Raw genomic sequence first — 19582 nt, 5'->3', positions numbered from 1 at the left:
GTCTTTAAGCAAGTCTGTGTTTGTTATACGCAAAACAGTCGTGTTCAATGAAAGCATTAGCGCAGTCTAGTCACTGATGTCTGCTACGCTGCTTCCTGGTTTTAGTGAAATGGACCCAGTTCGATAAGAAAACTACATGCATATTTATGACGAAAAGAATGCGACAATTACAGTGACAAAGCATCAGTAAATATATGTGAACAATAATGGCCAGTTTCAATGACAATGAAGCTGGTACTGACGATGAAAATCGCCCATTATTAAGCGAACGAGTTGAGGCGAATAAGGAGGATGAGAATTCGGAAGACATGAACAATGAAGACATTGAACTGACTGGTTGTGGAGCCACAGCAGCTTGTAATCCACATAGAACTTTACATAGATTTTTAGTACTCATTCTTATTTGCTTTCTTAGTTTTGGTAAGTAGGCACACATCGTCAGATTGTTTACTCCCATCACATTCATAACAATAAGCATGTAAACTCATAAATTTAAATAATGAACTTTAATTCAACTTACAATCATGACAATCGCCAACATCACGTCAAGCGACTTTTCTGAATTCTTATCTTATCTGTTGTATTGTTCTCTGCACTGATTTGCATATGTTCTGGAAGCAGTTAGCCTTATGACCTCTCGTGCAATTGCAAATTATAACAGTACCGAAACGGAGCGTGCATGGGTTTCAATAATTCACATGTAAAAAGTTACATATTCCCAGCTACACTGTAGCCTACAGCACTGTTTACTAATGAATTACCATACCCATTAGAATGCAGCCAAGGTCCATTGAAAAAAAAAAAAAAGAATGGGTACGTGTTCTCATGCTACTTTTTTCAGCAGCTTTTTTCTTTTAGACCACCCAAGCTAAAAAAAAGGTTAAACATTTTTTGTTCTACGAACATACCGATACTATTCTATCAAGCCAGCTTTAGTTTGTTCCAAACTCCATGCTTTTCTCACTATTTTTGATGTAAAAGAGCTGGATGCAAAACTGGTGATTAAACTCCAAAGCTTTTGTGTAGTATTAAGAGGGCTTGATATAGGCTCATTTTTGTTGTAATTTACGCTAGGGTATCATGGATTTTCAAGCACGTTTGTGTCAATGAAGGCATATTTATTTTATTTTATTTACGAATATAGGGATTCTTTCATAGATAAAAAATGCTCATTTTGAGTTTGACAAGGAAATGAAAGTTGAAAATCAACTACATGTAACAACAAATGCAACAGACAGTATGTCCTTGAATAAGATATTCATTGTAGTCAGGAAATGTACCTGTGCAAGTGTGAAAATGTTGTGTGTACTCACTGTACAATGTGCAACTTCTGTAGCCTGGTGTAACCATTCAGTGCTGTTGATGCCCTTTTAGATAGCCCAAAACAGAGTGACTGGGTGACTATCTTTGCACTTTGTGCCTGCACTTTGTGCCTGCACTTTGTGCCTGCACTTTGTGCCTGCACTTTGTGCCTGCACTTTGTGCCTGCACTTTGTGCCTGCACTTTGTGCCTGCACTTTGTGCCTGCACTTTGTGCCTGCACTTTGTGCCTGCACTTTGTGCCTGCACTTTGTGCCTGCACTTTGTGCCTGCACTTTGTGCCTGCACTTTGTGCCTGCACTTTGTGCCTGCACTTTGTGCCTGCACTTTGTGCCTGCACTTTGTGCCTGCACTTTGTGCCTGCACTTTGTGCCTGCACTTTGTGCCTGCACTTTGTGCCTGCACTTTGTGCCTGCACTTTGTGCCTGCACTTTGTGCCTGCACTTTGTGCCTGCACTTTGTGCCTGCACTTTGTGCCTGCACTTTGTGCCTGCACTTTGTGCCTGCACTTTGTGCCTGCACTTTGTGCCTGCACTTTGTGCCTGCACTTTGTGCCTGCACTTCGTGCCTGCACTTCGTGCCTGCACTTTGTGCCTGAGATTCCAAGGTTTTCATCATGGTCTGTACAAACTTAACCAGATCTAGTCTCTCATCAGAAAATTAACATGTTTGGGACATTATATTGGACACAGACACCAATTATCAGGGCATCCTCTTCCAGTTATACAAATGTACAGTAACTTACATTGAATAAAATTAGCCAATTTTGCACTTAAAACTTTAAAATTGAACATCATTTGATGCAAGTTTTTCAAAGGATGTAACTTGCATGCCTAAAACAGGGGTAGACATAAGGTGCAATAATCTACTGGCCTTTGACCAGCTGTGAAGGTTTCAGGCTGGGTCACCTAAGATTTCTCAAACATTTGAGTGTTGCAGATGCTCTGAATATATACATGATATGATGCTAAGACATTAAATAGCAATATTGAAAGAATATATTACATGTAAGTGACAAATATTTTGTGCTAAAAAGCTGGACTGGAAGTGAATTGGAACCCTACATGTATATAATGAGTCTTATTAAATGAAATCCTTCATGTTGTTTTGTCCTTTCACAGGAAGTTACTTTTGCTATGACAATCCTAGTGCCTTGCAGAACCAAATCAAAGATGTAAGTATTTGGCTATATATAGGCCTATTCAGTATTAAATGTAAGAACAAACCTAGAAAATAATGATAGAAAAGAAAACAAGCAAGGTACACCAACTTGATGTGGGGAAACAAGTAAAATACAGACTAGACAATATGCAGGGGGGGGGGCCAAAACCAGCAAATGTAGGCATAGGAAGTATGCAAAGTTCGATAGCCAAAAATTACCAGTTCCAAGGCTCACAAAAGTGCTAAACCTGCAAAAACAACAAGGATAAAGTAACCTGGAGCAGACAAACAAAACCAAACAGACAAAAAACAACCGACGCTTTGAGCAGATAAACTGCTCTTCTTCAGGGACAGACAACAAAATATAAAAGAACGAAGAAAACTACATGCTGTAGTTTAAAAACAAATTCAAGTCAAAAACTGAAGGCAAGTTCAAATAGAACTCAGTAGCAAACAAGATAAGCTCAGAGCAAAATAAGCATGTCTTACTTCAATGAAGCATAGTTTACTAAAATAATGATACTTAAAGGTTCTGGAAGAGGTTCAGTTGGATAACAATGTTCAATTTGTAGCTAAAAGTTCTATAAAACATGTACATGTACAAAGTACTCACATTTATGGAGACTCAACATTTCGAAACCTATCCTACCGTATTTGATAATGTTCTTGGGGACAGGTGAATATTTATGCTACAAGCTGTATCAAAATGATTGGTACCCATCAGTTTTCATTAATAATGGATGAGTATGACATACCAAAATTCAGCGTAAGAATAGATCCAAATAATATGTAGATTAATTGTATAACAAGTCATAAACTACATGTATACAGTTTAGACATTTCCAGAGTATCCAATGTTGCAGGAAAACAAAAATAAGTTAAAAAATAAACTATTTTTCTTTTGGAAGCAACGGCCACACCTATAATTAGTAAGTCGAGGTGATCACTGTGCGCACTATATGCTCGCGTTTGTCAGCGTTGCCATAGTAGTTATGCATGAGTGCAATGGAAAATGACCTATTGCACTCATGCAAAGTGCAATAGTCTTGCTACAAACAACAAAAATAATAAATAGTAATTGGTCTGTCTGGCCAATCAAATGAAAAGAGTCTCAGTATGAGTTATATAAAAAGAATTGAATTAAATATTAGTGTATTAGAAATCTATTGTGCTAATGGAAGGATTTCTTATTTAATGTCAGATTCTGGTTTGTACATGTATAGGGAGGTTTCATGTACGCCACGGGTCACTAGCCCTGGAGTCACAACAACGATGTTGGAGCATGTGAAAATGAAATATCACCAACAGAGTGCTAATATTCCTTGCAAAGCATGGGTTTGAATAACGCGCCAAAGATTCACAGAGGATGATAATAGTTTGTTTGTCTTCCACTACTGCAGGTCATTTTTATCAACCTTTTAACCTTTCGTGCAAGCACCCTATAGTACATTGATTCCATAAACTCTTTCTTGTGATTTTATATGCCAGGCGATGGAGGTAGACACCAGCAAGTTTATGTTGTTATACTCCCTTTACTCCTGGCCAAATGTGCTTCTCTGCTTCTTTGGAGGTTTTCTTCTTGACAGAGTGTTTGGCATCAGGTAAGAATAAATGCTTCAAATATTTTATTAAGGATGCATGGTTTTACATAATGGCCATGTATAAATTCAAATAGTTTTTAAGTCCATCAAAATAACAAATGAAAATTACAAACGCTATTTGGAGCCGCTTTACAACTACAGTACTATTTTTGTCAAAATATTACTAGTATGTATATGTCTAAATAAAGGAATTTAGTTTGTTATACATGTAATATGTATAATTATAAATTATCTTGATCTGAAATACAACTAGTTCCATTTATTGATAATGAGATACTTCTTTTGGATATATAATACATCAGTAACAGATTGTGTTAGGCTTTGACGACAGGAATTCATAACAATTAGTGGGTTTTTAGGTTTGCAGTCGGACAAGTTTAGACAGTTCTAAACTTGTCCGATGGCGAACCCGCTAAAAACCCACTAATCATCAGTAACATGTTGTACATAAATGTTTTTACACTAATTATATCAGCTGATGAACATTTGCTGTGTTTTCTTATATTTCAGATTGGGGACAGTCATTTTCAGCATATTTATTGTACTGGGACAGGTATGTTTGGGAATTACATTCTTCAGTTTCCATGGTTGTTGTTTATTTTGAAAACACAAAATAGATGAGAACACCTGAAATAATTCAGGTCTTGAGTTTAATCTACACATGTTACAAGTTAAATTCAGACTTCAATTCCTCTTAACAATGACGTCATTGTTTATCAACAAATGTGAAGGACTGGTCTATCAATATCCTTGAACGAACCGCTACACTGTTCAATGGCTTTCTTGTACTATATGAAATGTGGTGGGCTATTTAAAATGCACGTACCCTGAGCAAACTATGATGCGTACGCACACTGCAGGGCATAGAAAAATGGAAATTGCCATAATTTGTGTGCATATTGCCAGGGAATAACATCACATGTCAAGTGGTTTAATCTACCCAGCAAGTTTCCAGTGCCTGTGATTGAAATCACAAGAAATAAACAACAGCAACCCTAAATCATGCCATGCTCATTATATATACATGTATCTGATAGAACCCATTTACTAAATAGTTGTTTTACATTTTGTATTTTTACAGTGTATCTTTGCTTTAGGAGCCAGTTTGAACAGTTACAATATCATGCTTGCTGGTAGATTTGTGTTTGGGTAAGTACAAAAACAGTGCAATTACATGAAGTCAGTGCGCTTTACAGAAAGTTGATGATCGCTTGCCCAATACACTCCTTATAAACTATTTACCATTCAGGGACGCAGCTATTTTTATTTGTGAAGAACGCCAATCAGCCTACACGTAGAATAACCATCACAACCAGGATTAGCTCCCAAAGAGTTATACAGGTTGATTGGGATAATTAGCAGTTATTGCCTAGGGAAATTCAAGCGCGAGAACAGAACTGTAAGGCTCAAACTTGTAACTATCACACACTCATGTACCTTGATTAAGCTAACTAGACTAATTTAGAAGATTGTGGTATCTAGAGCAGTAACCTTAATGCTCTGTGTGCTAGCCATAGGCTTCAACATAAACATAAAAGTTTCGAGATATTTTCTCAAAATACAAAGAGCTATCTTTGAACCAGTACTAGGCTTGTTTGTACTCATTCAATTCATGCTGATTCAAAATATGGTCATGAAAATTTACAATTCTGAAATTTTTGAATTAAGAAAAAATGAAACTTGTCGTCTGCAGTTGACACCCGCATGGAAAGAGTTAAGGTCCTAGGTTCAGATTATGTCCATATATTTAGGGTATGCACTGTCATTTGAGATCTGTGTTAGAAAAGTTAAGGGGGTACTACACCCCTCGATAAATTTGTGTCTATTTTTGCATTTTTCTCAAAAACTAAAAACACACTGGTAACAAAAGTTATGTATATTATAGGGGCAAGGAATCCAATTACTACACTGGAATTTCAGTGTCCCACGACAAACGGTTTGTTATTTATGATAAGAAATGAGGTACCGCTAGGATGTACCTCATTTCCTGTCATATATACTGAACCACTTGTCTTGAGTCACTGAAATTTCAGTGTAGTAATTGGATTCCTTGCCCCAATAATATACATAACTTTTGTTACCAGTGTGTTATTATGTTTTGAGAAAAATGCAAAATAGTCACAAATTTACTACAGGGGTGTAGTACCTCCTTAATATTTTAATTCATGCTGCTATACTGAAGGTAACCATTATTGTATACATGCTCACTGGCTAGATACAAAAATAGTCTGGCAGGTAGCATCCCTTGATCTCTCTTTGGTGATGATAACATGTTTCAGTGACTTACTATAATTCCATTAAAATGATTTTGACTTCTATCATCAGTTTAGGAGGTGAGAACCTTGCTGTAGCACAGAATACATATGCAGTCGTCTGGTTCAAGGAGAAAGAACTCAACATGGTGTTTGGACTCCAGCTCAGTTTCTCAAGAGTGGTAGGTAATTTCTTTGTCAGGTTTGTTGATCAAATCTAATTATCAAGTCTTGCTCATCAAACTAAAGTGACTCTGTTGTACTGACTATTGGTATGGTACATCATCCATCTTAATATTGGAGGATTATTCAACAGAAAGACCATCAAATCCTATCCAACCCCCCCCCCCAAAAAAAAAAGAAATTGTGATGAAACTTTTGTTAAGAACATCCTGTCTGTGTGTGTGTGTGTGTGTAAATTTATGTATTGTATACATGTATTAATTTGGTTTAAGCTTGATAAAATAGATGCCATTCCAAAAGTATCACAACTAGTGAACTCAAGTGATGATCATTTGTTGTGGGACTTACATTGACATAAAAGGTGGACAATTTCAGAAAATGGCTGTGATTTGGCAAAGGCTTGAAATAAGTGTGAAGGTGTTGGGGATGTCACCAGATGTGAGTAAAACTCAATAGTGCTGTAGCCTCGCCTGAATTAAATCTGGTAAGGCCCCTGGTTCTGATGGAATTAATCATGCATGACATGCATATTTTCCATAAAGTTTCAGTCAAATCATAGCAATTTGACCTCCAGATGATCTGATTTGTCAATATCAGTTATCTTATGTAAACAATTGTATGGGAACTGAGAATATTTTGAGTTTAGCTTTCAAATTAATTACCAAATATTTTCCTTTTTCAGGGTAGTACATTGAACATGAACATCATGAAACCCATCTACGACTTAACAAATGATGCTTTCCCACCATATCAAAGATTGGGCATAGCCTTATGGGTCGGTAAGTAGTTCACAGATGATGATCGCATTGATTCCAATCGTAATTAGAGAATAAAGGTATTGGTTTTAGCCACTGGAGTGCATCTATCGTCTCATATAACACGGGCGACATCATTATTTTTAGTAAAACAACGAGGCGAAGCCGAGTGGTTTTACGCCAAAAAATAATGATGTCGCCTGCTTTATATGAGATGATAGATGCACTACAGCAACGCTAAAAACAATACATTTATTCTCATTCTTAAACACTTCAATTCAAATAAAAATATCATAAGTATTACAAATTTTAATCAAATTAAATCCTGCATTTTACAAGGAACTACCTAGGGCTTAACATTATGGTTGCTCTCAGTGTGTTATGTATTTTTACAATGTGTTATTCTGTCTTTCATTATGTCACACATGTGGCACAGCAAGTCAATGTTCAATGCTTATTGTGGTTTAAGGTAATTTCCTATTTCAATACTTCATCAGCACCCTTGAAAAGTGGTGGATTTTAGACCCATGTGTTTTCAGCACCTGCTTTAAAAGGATCATTAGGACACTGGCATGTTTTGCATAACACATTTTTTGTGTCACACCGAATCAATTTGTATCCTCTGTATATAAATGTTTAGCTGGTCACATAAGTGTAGTATTTAATTGTTTCTATTTATGCAAGGGTGGATCCAGGATTTGATGAAACAAATTACCTGGTTGATGAGAGGTAAAAAATTTCCTGTGAGAATCCAGAATCAGGTAGCATGGTTTGATGGGGTCTAGCACCCCTGGAACCCATCTTAGACTGTCGTAATACAGGTACAAGGTGTCCCATAAAAAGGTTACATGTAGAAAATGAACCGCATTTCGTCATGCTACAACAAAACAATGTAATTTTTTCAGATATTATTTATTTATCCTTCTTGTAACTGTTTGCTGAGTTTCAATTCTGTATCTTAAAAGCAACTTAACTTATGAGCGCAAGAGTGGATAACCATCAAAAATCGCACAACGAAAGTGGAACAAAAGTAACTTTGTTTTCAAATTTCTTCTTCATTACTTTTTACGTTTCTCATATTTTTCATTGTTGAACTTATTTCACAGAAGAAACATATTGAAAAATTTAATATTGTACACTGAAAATAAATCAGTTTTAGAGCTTCTTGACTCTTGGAGGTAACAAAGTAAAGGAAGATGGTCATTAGAGAAGAGCACGTTTTGGTGAAAGCAGTTCTGCATGCTGTATCTCCTGTCATCAACATAGTGGAATTAAAAACGATCTTTTGTATTTAGGCCTTGCTTGGATTTTGTTGACATGAAATCGCTGCTGTTTGTTTTTACATTTCTGACAGAACTCTAGAAATAAAACTGAACAAGATTTATTCTTTGTTTATCAAAATAAAATACTGCATCTGCCATGCTGTGGCTGGGCCTACTCAAGTACCCCGCCAAATGCACGGTGGTTATGACGGTGCTATAATGAACCTCGTGTTGCATTATGTCACGTAAAGAGCTTGGTCAGGAATGCCTGGAATGCGGGCTAAGTAGGTAGGTTGTGAACTTGACATTCACAGGGGTACTAGTAGAGGGTACGTAGATTATGTCATGAAAACGACATTTATATTTGTTAACATTAACTTAGATTCTTGTCAAAAATCTACATGTAACCTTTTTTTGGGACACCCGGTATATTAAACCTTCTCATCTTTTTATGATGACGATTATGAATTTGGTTTGCTTTTCCACTTGCAGTGATTTTGATATTTACATATATGTTATTTGTTTGTTTTTAGGTGCTGGTTTTACCATTTTCTCCCTTCTGTGTGGTGTCTATCTTGGATACCTAGACGGTAGAGCTGCCAAGATTCTCAAACGTGAAGCTGGATCTACAGGTACAATACTGTCCTCCCAAATGAAAACACAGTAGATATAAATTAATAAATAACATAGCAGGTGCCCTTTAATAAATAACATAGCAGAGGACCATAGAAATGAAATAAAGGAAGAAAGAAAAAAGAACAGAGAGATGGAAGGCAATACAAGAGTTACAGAAAAGATATCATTATCAGAGGACGCCATTCTGCACCAGTAGAAACTTTTTCTTTTTTTTACCTTTTTCCACGCGGGTGTAATTATGGATACCTTGAAGCATGTTGGAAACATGGTGGCATGGAAAAAAATGGTCAACAATGTATTACAATATACACAAATAAATCTGACCCAAATGCTCTGTGAAATAATAAATGTACACTTCAGCTTACAAGTATTACCACAGTATACTTGACTTATGAAATGCAGGATTTGATGAAAATTTGTCTGTATTTGTCAGGTGAAAAGATCCAGTTACGAGATATCAAGGATTTCCCTCTGACACTGTGGCTTATGTTCTTCATATGTGTGGCATATTATGTGGCAGTCTTCCCATTCATAGGACTGGGAATGTAAGTAGACCTGTATTGAAAATTTTGTCAACAACTCTTCCTATACCAGTATACCTTTGTACAGAAGCCAAGCATTGTTAATTGGTGATGAATCCACAGTCCAGTTGCGTATATGCGAACGGAAGGTTATGCGTACGCGTTAGGCATGAGCGCATACAATTTGTCATGCGTTGAACTTATGCATAAACATGTACTCTCTTATGTTGGAGGTAGCAGCTAAACATTACAGCTTTACTCTTTAGTTTTATTGCTGATATCAGCAGAGAAATCACTGCAATCTTCTTGTAAGGTTGAGTGGCAGTGACAAACGAACATTCCAAATGAACATGATAAAAGAATCATGTGAATTAGACATCTTTAGCTTGTTTTCGTTGTTGAAAAGGATGCAATCATGTTTCACCATTGTTCATCACCAATTAACAACTTGTGTCCAGCGCGTCTGCATGGTTTACAAAATATTTAGCCAAAATGTTTGCAAAAACATTTTGCAATAAGATTTTTTTTCATATAAAACGTTTTGAAAATGTTTGCATGACCTTTATATAACCCAACATTTAAATGTTAACGCATTAAAATGTGTTTCAACCAAAACCAAAACATGTTTATAACATGTCTTTAACGTTTTAAAAAACATTTTTGTGTTTGCTGGGTATTTACTTCTTTGTAAGTGAATTACAGACATCCAGGCAGCTGCCAATAATATATAATATCCTGTCATGAACCAAATTTATACCACACTACATGTGCAAATAAAAAATACACCAAGGTTTTCTTAGCTACTCCTGCGAGATTTTACGCTTCAATTGTGTCTACAGCCAATTGTATTTAAATCCACAGCTTGCTATTCCTCATTTCCCAGAAAATTGGCAAGAAAGTAACCCGAGTAGGTGTAAATTTCACCTTGAACACATGGATAGTCTCACAGTTAGTGTCTGGATTCCCCTTATGCCACCCAAATCACCATACAATAGGATACATAGTAGGACTAAATGGCAGGTTTTAGACTACAAATCTGGTGTTTCATTCTGTGGCTTTAACTACTCTGAATCATTTTTTCAATATTGATTGTATATGTTATTTGTCGTGTTCAATATCCTTAGCTAACATTATTTTAATTTCATTTACAGAATATTTTTTGAAGATAAGTTTGGATTCAGCCCTGCTGAAGCTAATGCTGTTAATAGGTAAGTAACACCTCCACTCCATATTGTCCCAGAGCCTCAGAAGTTTCTGAGAAGTATGTTGATGGTATACTTTACACCAAAACAATATCCTGGGAGTTTATGGACTGCTCTTCCTGATATCGCTTAAAAAGAGCTAGGTCACACCTGGGTCACGCGATGTTATGCAGTTTGATCGGCAGACCGCTGAAGAACCTTGCCGAAAACTATAATTTAGTAATTGCATCTCATTTATTTTTCATGCAACAGTTTGGTATATTTCATCTCCGCTGGAGCATCGCCCTTATTTGGGTTTTTGGTGGATAGATTTGGACGCAATGTTTACTGGCTAATCCTTGGTGTCATACTCACACTTGCCAGCCATGGCCTGTTAGCATTTACATTCCTCAATCCTTTTGTAAGCATGGTAAGTTACAGCATTCATATGTAAAATATGACCTGATGTGATATAGCCAATGATTTGTATGACCACTTACAAGTAAAAAAGAGTGATCATAAAGCAAAAAGGAAAGAACGACGACAATAGAATAGGTGATGAATTAGTTACGTGAAACCCACCCTGTAACTTTGCATATGGGCATGTTAGGCTCAAACTGAATTTGCACTTGAATGCTTATAATACTTGAAAACTTAGCTATAACAGAGTTGTTGTTTTAATTGTCCCTGCCGAACAAGTTTGTGTCCCTGCCGAATAAGCTTGTGACAGACTATGAAATGAGGCCCATTTGTATGTATGTATATGAGACAAAAATGTCAAGCTTACATTACTTTGCTATTTCCACTTCAACCTTTTAGGTGATTAATACTACAATTATGTCTCAGGTAGAGTATGACTTCAGGAATTTATTGATGATGTCAAAGGTCATGTATATGAGGACAAAGGCCATTTAGAGGTCAGCTTAGGAAAAGTGTATACCCAGCATTAGGTAGCTATTTCCTCTTCAACCCCCTTGGCTGATTGTAACTCAGATTGAATCAAATTTTGAGTATGAATTCACAAATTTATTGGAAATGTCAAAGATTCATGTGTCACAGGTCATTTAGAGGTCAACACTTACCTAGCTAGCAAATCCGTGGGGGGGGGGGATATATATTACGCATCATGAAATTACTACTAATCTACTTGCTGAACATTGATTTTGTTATGATTTCAGTCTCTCATGGGATGTGCCTACTCAATCTTAGCGTGTGCTTTGTGGCCCATTGTAGCTTTCATTATGCCTGAACATCAGCTAGGTACAGCATATGGATTGTAAGTACCCCAGCTACGTACACTTTTAAGTACATAGCATTAGATTTATAAACTCTGCCTAGTTTGCTCCGAGGACTGTTTAATGTCAAAAATGTCAATTTTGAATAATTTTGTATTATACTGCAAGTTTAAAAAAATCCAAATTATTTGATATCAGAAGGACATTCCCCATATTCAGAATGCAATTTGGTGTGTCTGACATACTCTCAGCTCCCACAAAAATACTGTGCAAAGGTGGGTGACCGAGACCTTGCGCTGGACTTTAACAAGCAAATTATGTATGGGTAGCATGATATTGGTTCAATAACTTAAAAGTTATTTTATATCTTTGTGGTTTTTGTTACAGTATGCAATCTATTCAGAACCTTGGGCTAGCTGTCGTTTCACAAGTTGCAGGGCTGATAGCTGATAAATATGGTTATCTTATGTTAGAAGTCTTTTTTATGGCATGTCTGTGTGGTAAGTGATTGAATATACTTGAAACTTATTTAGCTAATAATGAGGCCTGTTTAACCACGGCGGGAGAAGATGAATTTGCTACCTCTGGATTTTATGTAAAGTAAAGAGAGGTATGCTAGAAACTCATAGTCATTAACTTGGTCAGTCAGCATTTGGACAAGCACTCAAAAGGACAGTTTTATTATACATATCAATCAGAGTTGGGTTACTACTTGTCAAGGCTCAGAAGAAATAGCTGTTATCACAATTACTTTCCGCTAAACAAATCCCGCTGTTGCTCTGCTCAACACAGATACTTTGCACTAAAGCTCATTGTCTATCCCTAATGATCCATCGTGGGATCCTGGAATGATGACAATAGGATAGGGACGAAGTGTAATTTCTTCCCGCATGTGTTGTGCACACATTATTTCAAATTCAAGTTTGGAAAAGACATGCTACAATTAGGCAAGTGGTCTCTGTGACCTCTATACAAGACAACAACTGTGTGCTATTCAAGCATCCAAAACAAAATGGGGGGGGGCACAGTGAGTATATGTTATCGATTAATAATAAATAGTGTGATTGTCCTGAGCTTGTTATCATTATTACTTCTGGTACCATATTCAGCCTACTCCGGATGTGAAACAATGTTTTAAATTAAAAATATTATTCTGTTCTGTCAGATGAAACATAGCTCAATCATAATCCTTGAGTTCAACTTAGCTGTGAATAAATGTTAAGATACAATACCTGGATGCTTTATATATCCGAAGTATTTTAAATGAAACCATTGCTTCCTTGGTAAATAGATTATTGTAGTTTTTAAAAGTTTGTGTTTATTATTTCTTTCTGCTAGTGGCCTTGATTTGCGGTGTGTTGTTATATCTAGTGGATGCATCCAGAGGAGGCTTCTTAAATCTCTCTACAAGCCAAAGAGAAAAACTCAAGAAAGAAGGAGAAATACAAGTACAAAAGTAAGTTGGATACTTGATGGCATGTGTGTTTGACTTGTATGTGATTTCATTGTACATTACTATTCAGTATATTGTTTGTCTGGGTGGATATGTGTGTTACCATACATACAAGGAAAACTTGAAGCCTTAATTGTATCTCGGGGGGACTTTTTTGAAAACAAACAAGTCTTCTAAGGAGTTAAGGAATTAGAATGCTGGTAGATGACAATATTAACCATTGATTGAGTTGGGGGAGAATAATTGATAGTCGGTAACTGATAATCAATGATTATGGTATCTACCAGTGTGCTAAATTAAGACTGTGCTCATTAACTCTAGAAAATAAGGAGAGAAGATGAAGAGAAACTGAGCTGTTTGATTCAGTCCGTTCTCAAACCACAGGCCCTCGGTGCCCAGTGGGGTAGCCATCCATGAATGTTTTGCTGAAAATTGACTTTCCCTTTTGAAGGGAATTTTTATCTCTAGTGTTTTTCTTATTTTGATTTGGGATTTCCTTTGGAATACCCTACCACTGTAGATTGTTAATGGTGTCTTTTATGAATGACCCATACACATACACTGTGAATGTAAAAAATGGTAGAGATTCTAAAACATATCCTTGATTTGTCTTATGATTTACTAGGTTAAGCCCATTTGGTGAACCAATTATTTTGAATGCTGATCATGACCATTAGTAATCTTTAAAAACTAATTGATTAATATTTTATTTTTATACAGGCCACTCTCTACCCCAGTGAAAGGTGGTGCCGGTCCTTCTGGAGCATATATCAGACCACAATCTCCGTTTCATCTGAGAAATAGATATCTTTCAAGACTAGGGGCCAAGGTATGTGTTTTTACTGTATTTAAGGGAACATTGAAACTGTTTTTGTTGGGTACTCTAGCAATTCTTGCTATGTGATTAATTTCATATTTGTGTAATCATATTTTTATGCAATATCAACAAAAATGATTGCTGACAAGAAAAGTATTTGCAGAAATAATCATGGTTATTGAACTGAACCATTCTGCCGTGACTTGCTGGCAGTGTATTACCAGCTGTCCAATCATTCCCCATAACACTAGGAATTCTGACAAAACTACCTGAAATGTTTCTTTCAATCACACATTCATGACTGCTGCTCTTTTCAAAATAGGGATAATATTCATAAAACCTCCAGTCTCTTTAAAATGTAGGGTGTATTTGCCATCATAGTGAATACATCGTAACTTAGTTACTGGTCACGCTTGGTTTGCACACCTTTTAACAACCCATTGGCTTTGTGTTGTGATCATTTTGATCGTATTGTGATTCTGAACACAGATAGCATGAACCAGCTGACCTGGCATTACTGGCAACGATCGATTTTGACTTTAAACTACAGCGGCAAATTTAGTAGCTTATCTGATATTTATCAGAAAACTGTTGGATACCTTTCACACTCATTCAAATATTCTGTCATTGTTATCTTCACAGCTTCCTGATACCTACAATGTAAATACCAAAGCTCTTGCCAGACATGGAGTGTTGCAGTAGCGATAGTTTTGTACAGCATCTCAGGGTGAAAAGGGGATTATAGTATCAAATATGTACTTTATTTTTTAATATCAGGTTTTATTTAATATGGTATATTTGCACAATTATTGAACAAATGTCCTAAAGTATGTCATGTTCAGAGTTGGTCGGTCATTTAGCTGTAAGATTCACGTAAAATAATTCATAAGAAATCAAGACTGATTTCCTCAAATATATGTGGTTAAAATGCTAATTTGTGTAAAATCCCTTCAGATTCTTGTTTTGATTATCTTAAACTTCATTTTAATGGGGCATTTCATGATCCAATGCCTCATCCTTCACTTGTCTAATGCAGCCATCAAAGGGAGTCTTGAACCTACCCTCCTCAAGGGGTTCACCTTGATTCACCCTTCAAAAATTATTTTTAGGCAAAGATTCACCTTCTGTCCAAAAATATTAGTTCAAGATTCACCACAAGAAAAAAATTATTAGGTCAAGATTCACCTGATCTGTGAATGCTGGTTCTATGTAAAAGCATATAAACAATCCACATGAGGATAAAGATTAGGCAAAGATTCACTTTTGCAATCATATGTTTGGTTGAAGATTCACAGCATCTGAAAACTCATTGGGTCAAGATTCACCCTATGGTTTTGTCCAGTAAGTTAAAGATTAGACGCATTTTCACCAATGTCATGGTGAAGTCTTGAGGAGGGTAGGGTCAAGATTGCCTTTGACAGCTGCATAAAAAATAGGTTTAGATTTTTATACCATCAAAAAATCTGTGGCTGCATAATGTTAGTGTGCAAAAATTGCTGGCAGATTCATTCCCTTGGAAAAAATATCTTCAAATTGTATTTATGTTCTGTTATTTGAACAAAATTACAACATGATGGGCATTGATGGCCTATGGAGCCTATGTAATACTTATAATCATGCATAGGTCGCAAAGGCAAAATTGGAATCAACTGAAATTTTGGGGATAAGCTTTTTTCGTAGATATCTACTAAAACATACCATAAAATTAGGATGCTAGAATCACAAAATACTCCTTTAAATACAGCATCATTATGGCTTTTATTCTAAAATGTGTACAATGTTTGTGGTAGTGTGCATGTACTCCTAATAATTTCCCAGTAACGGAATAAGACACAATATTCTTTTTTGCCATTTTTCTTTGAAAAAATTACTGTCACAATTTTCTTGAAATGACAGGAGTAAAGATTTACTGGCAATCCACTTCAGTATTGTTTGGTAGAGTTGGATTGGCCCTTGACTGGAAGTGAGTGCTGTGGTTTGATCTTTAGCAGTTCTCATATTTTTGATTTCTCAATTTATCAAATATTACAGGTTGCTTGAGTTTCCTTTACTGTTTTGAAATTAGTTTGAATATATGCACTTTAAGGTCCTTGATCCGATGGGCAGCCTCATCCCCTACTTTTCTGCAACAAAACTGAGATTTTGGTATCAGAAGAAAGCTCATATTTTTCTCATTATCCCGGTAAATTTTAAGGCTCAAAATATTATTTGTTTAAATGTTTTGAACAAAAACGTGGGGAATTGTGGTATACGAGAACTGAAAGTATGTACTGAAAGTATGTACTTTCCTATGGGATATTGTTAAACATGTTAAACAACTCAAGATATGGAAATATAATTTTCTTAATGGTAGGCCTCAATGTAAGATAGAAAACTGAACATAAAAACTCGGCCCAAGCCTCTTGAAGTAAATTACTGTGTCTTATTACTGTGTCATAGAAACACGTTTGTACACAGAGCTGTAAATGTAATTGGCTTTGAGCTGCATCTTTATTTAGTGTATGTATCTGTATGGGTGTGTGTATGTGGGTCTTTAAAATGTATGTTACATTGGATTTGGAATCCATCATGTGCTATGATGTAGATTTTTGTATTATTATTATTATTATTATTATTTTTTTTTTTTTTGCATGGAGAGACATTAAAGTTTGTTTAAATATACCGTAAACTTTCACCTAATGGCGCACATGAGCTCCTTTGCCTTGAGGTAAATTGCATGTGCAAATAGAGAGCTCCCTCCTCTGAAATTTTATGGGAGGACACTTTTAGGTTGTGCCTAAAATTCCACTTATGTCAAGGGAGCCCATAGCGCCATTAGGCGAACGTTTATGGTATTTGTTTCTCATTGTTTTCAAGATAATATAAAACTATAGAAATATGAAATATTGAATATTCCTATGTGCAATGGTAAGAATATATGTTGCAAGGTAAAAGATGGAGTGCTCTCTTTTGAATGAGACAAAAATAGAGAATTTCATCTTTCACTATGGTCCATACCATTTTCTACCCGAATGTGGCAGAGACGTCAATGCGTGTTTCATTGGGCACAGCTACAGATAGCTAGTGTTCGCTCAAAGCGCTGGCGTACACACGGATATGTTAAAGAAGTGAAACAGCTGCCTCAACGCATTGACGTCACTGCCACATATGGGTGAAAAATATAATATCTGTGCATGTAAGTTAGTGAGAGGTAAAACCTTATCATTTGCTTTATTAATTTTATTTGTATATTTCACACTTAATATGAGTATTGCCACACTCATTTATGCCTTCATATCTGGACTTAAAAATGCACTGCTCTTATCAGTTCTGCTTGCATAATGTCAACACTAAGCATTTTGGCCATGTAAGCAATATGGTAAGAAGTATTTGCATTATTAAGTCTCTAAATTTTGTGGCTAATTAAGTGACTCTTTTCAGGTATGTTTAAGTGTCCATAGAAATCATACCTTTCCTTGCACCTGTTTATATTGGGACATATATATATATATGGGTTCAGAGCAACATTGCTGATTCCAGCATTATTTTAACTTAACTGGCTTGAATATAGACTCCTCAACAAAAGTTTTTTCAAGCATCTATATCTCAGATTATTTCTGACATATTCATATTGTGTTGCATATCAATAGATAGCCAATTTATCCCCTTTACAATGACACCACATTTGAAACAATCATCATTTTCAAGGCTGAGTACACATCTGTTGAATGTAGTGGGGTCTCAAACAGAATGTGCCAAATTGACCATTCTGTGCAGTAAGCTGCAATCCCATATCTTCAGAATTAAAGGAGAATAAATTAGCTGTTCATTGATATGCAACACGATATGAACATGTTACAAATAATCTGAGATATAGATGCTTGAAAAAACTTCCCAAACTTTTGGTGAGAGTTTAGAACTGCCAGGCTATAAATTATTTTGTTGCTTAAAGGTATGGTGGTATAATGAGAGATTGATGCTTACAGTTGTGTTTGTAATACCAAAGTAAGGACTGGTGGTCATGGTGGTGATCCTATATGTAGCGGGAGTGTCAGAATGAATAAGTAGAACACATAAGAAACATGACATCGCAATTGCTATGAGACCACATACTACGATCAAAAAATGGTGGTCCATCCTAAAGACAAGCAAGATCCAGCAAAAACCCAACAAATGAAGCCATTAGAGTTGTTTGTACATTAAAGTTGTAAATACTCTGACACTCTTCCATTTGTACTTGTATACTACTTTGTAATATTTTGTAAGTGGTTATATGTGTAAGATACATATTATTGAAATAATTGTAAAATAAAAATGTTGATAATTTTGTACAACTCTTGGTTAGGTTGCTGCTATTTTTCTTGTGGGTGTGTGTGTACAGTGTACGTGGGTGCTCTTGTTTAATCATTATTATGGTCCCATTTTTAGGGTAAAATCAAAAAGTTAAAATAAGTTCAATTCAAGGAGAACGGGGAACAATTATATTTCTTTTAAATACGTATGATGGTAGCCTAGAAACGGCACACTTGTCAATATTAATATGAGTGTGCTCTATTTTACTTGAAGAATTGATGAAGAAAACAGTTCGATTCGAATTAAGTAGCAAGTCAGGTGTTTATTTTAAATCACAATTTTACCTAGTCTTATCAAAATAGCGATAAGTTGGTTTTACGTGTTACATTTACAGGTTGCAATACAATCTGTTAGTTTCCTCTGAATAAGTAATTCCCTTGATGCATTCCATATTATCGTTATACTTTATATTAGGGATAACCATCAAAATTTCATGTTGCCCCTATTGCTACAAAATATTGTTTTCGGGATAGAACTCATCAATAGAAGTATTTTGGTGGTTAAATTGTCAAAATCGGTCAAAAACTTTTCGAATTATGAATTTTCAAAGTTTCCCATTCTGACCGGTCATTGGAACGAAATAAAATGACAAGGTCCAAAAATATCATAAGCATATATTTACCTTTATATATTTCTTTATTTTAACATATATGCAAACATGAAACAAGCATATTGTGAAAATATCAAAGGGGTTTCTTATGAAATGGCACTTTACTAGTCAATGGCATAAATTATTTTTTCAAACCGAGGCATTGAAATCATGCATTTAGAGAACATTTTGCCAAAAATCATCCAAGATGGCCGATATGGCACAAAATCAAAATTGCAAAATCAAAGTCCAGGTAAACTTTTTTTTTTTTTCAACCAAAAATT

At 35.7% G+C, this 19582-nt stretch overlaps 1 protein-coding gene across 1 annotated transcript; it reads left to right on the top strand.

The window, feature by feature from the left end:
* Nucleotides 1-69: 69 nt before the first annotated feature.
* LOC140155063 (lysosomal dipeptide transporter MFSD1-like) lies at nucleotides 70-15408 on the top strand. Its single transcript, XM_072177749.1, has 16 exons — nucleotides 70-420; nucleotides 2442-2494; nucleotides 3970-4082; nucleotides 4593-4635; nucleotides 5164-5231; nucleotides 6408-6516; nucleotides 7200-7296; nucleotides 9068-9166; nucleotides 9604-9715; nucleotides 10843-10899; nucleotides 11146-11302; nucleotides 12051-12148; nucleotides 12495-12607; nucleotides 13446-13563; nucleotides 14281-14389; nucleotides 15020-15408. Exons 1-16 carry the CDS (start codon nucleotides 207-209, stop codon nucleotides 15077-15079), a joined length of 1620 nt encoding a protein of 539 aa, XP_072033850.1. The 5' UTR covers nucleotides 70-206; the 3' UTR covers nucleotides 15080-15408.
* Nucleotides 15409-19582: the final 4174 nt, after the last annotated feature.

Source organism: Amphiura filiformis, chromosome 6 (genome assembly GCF_039555335.1).
Source record: "Amphiura filiformis chromosome 6, Afil_fr2py, whole genome shotgun sequence".
NCBI classification, from domain to species: Eukaryota; Metazoa; Echinodermata; class Ophiuroidea; order Amphilepidida; family Amphiuridae; genus Amphiura; species Amphiura filiformis.
Note: the sequence above shows the minus strand (reverse complement) of the source record. Positions and strands in the feature narration are given on the sequence as shown.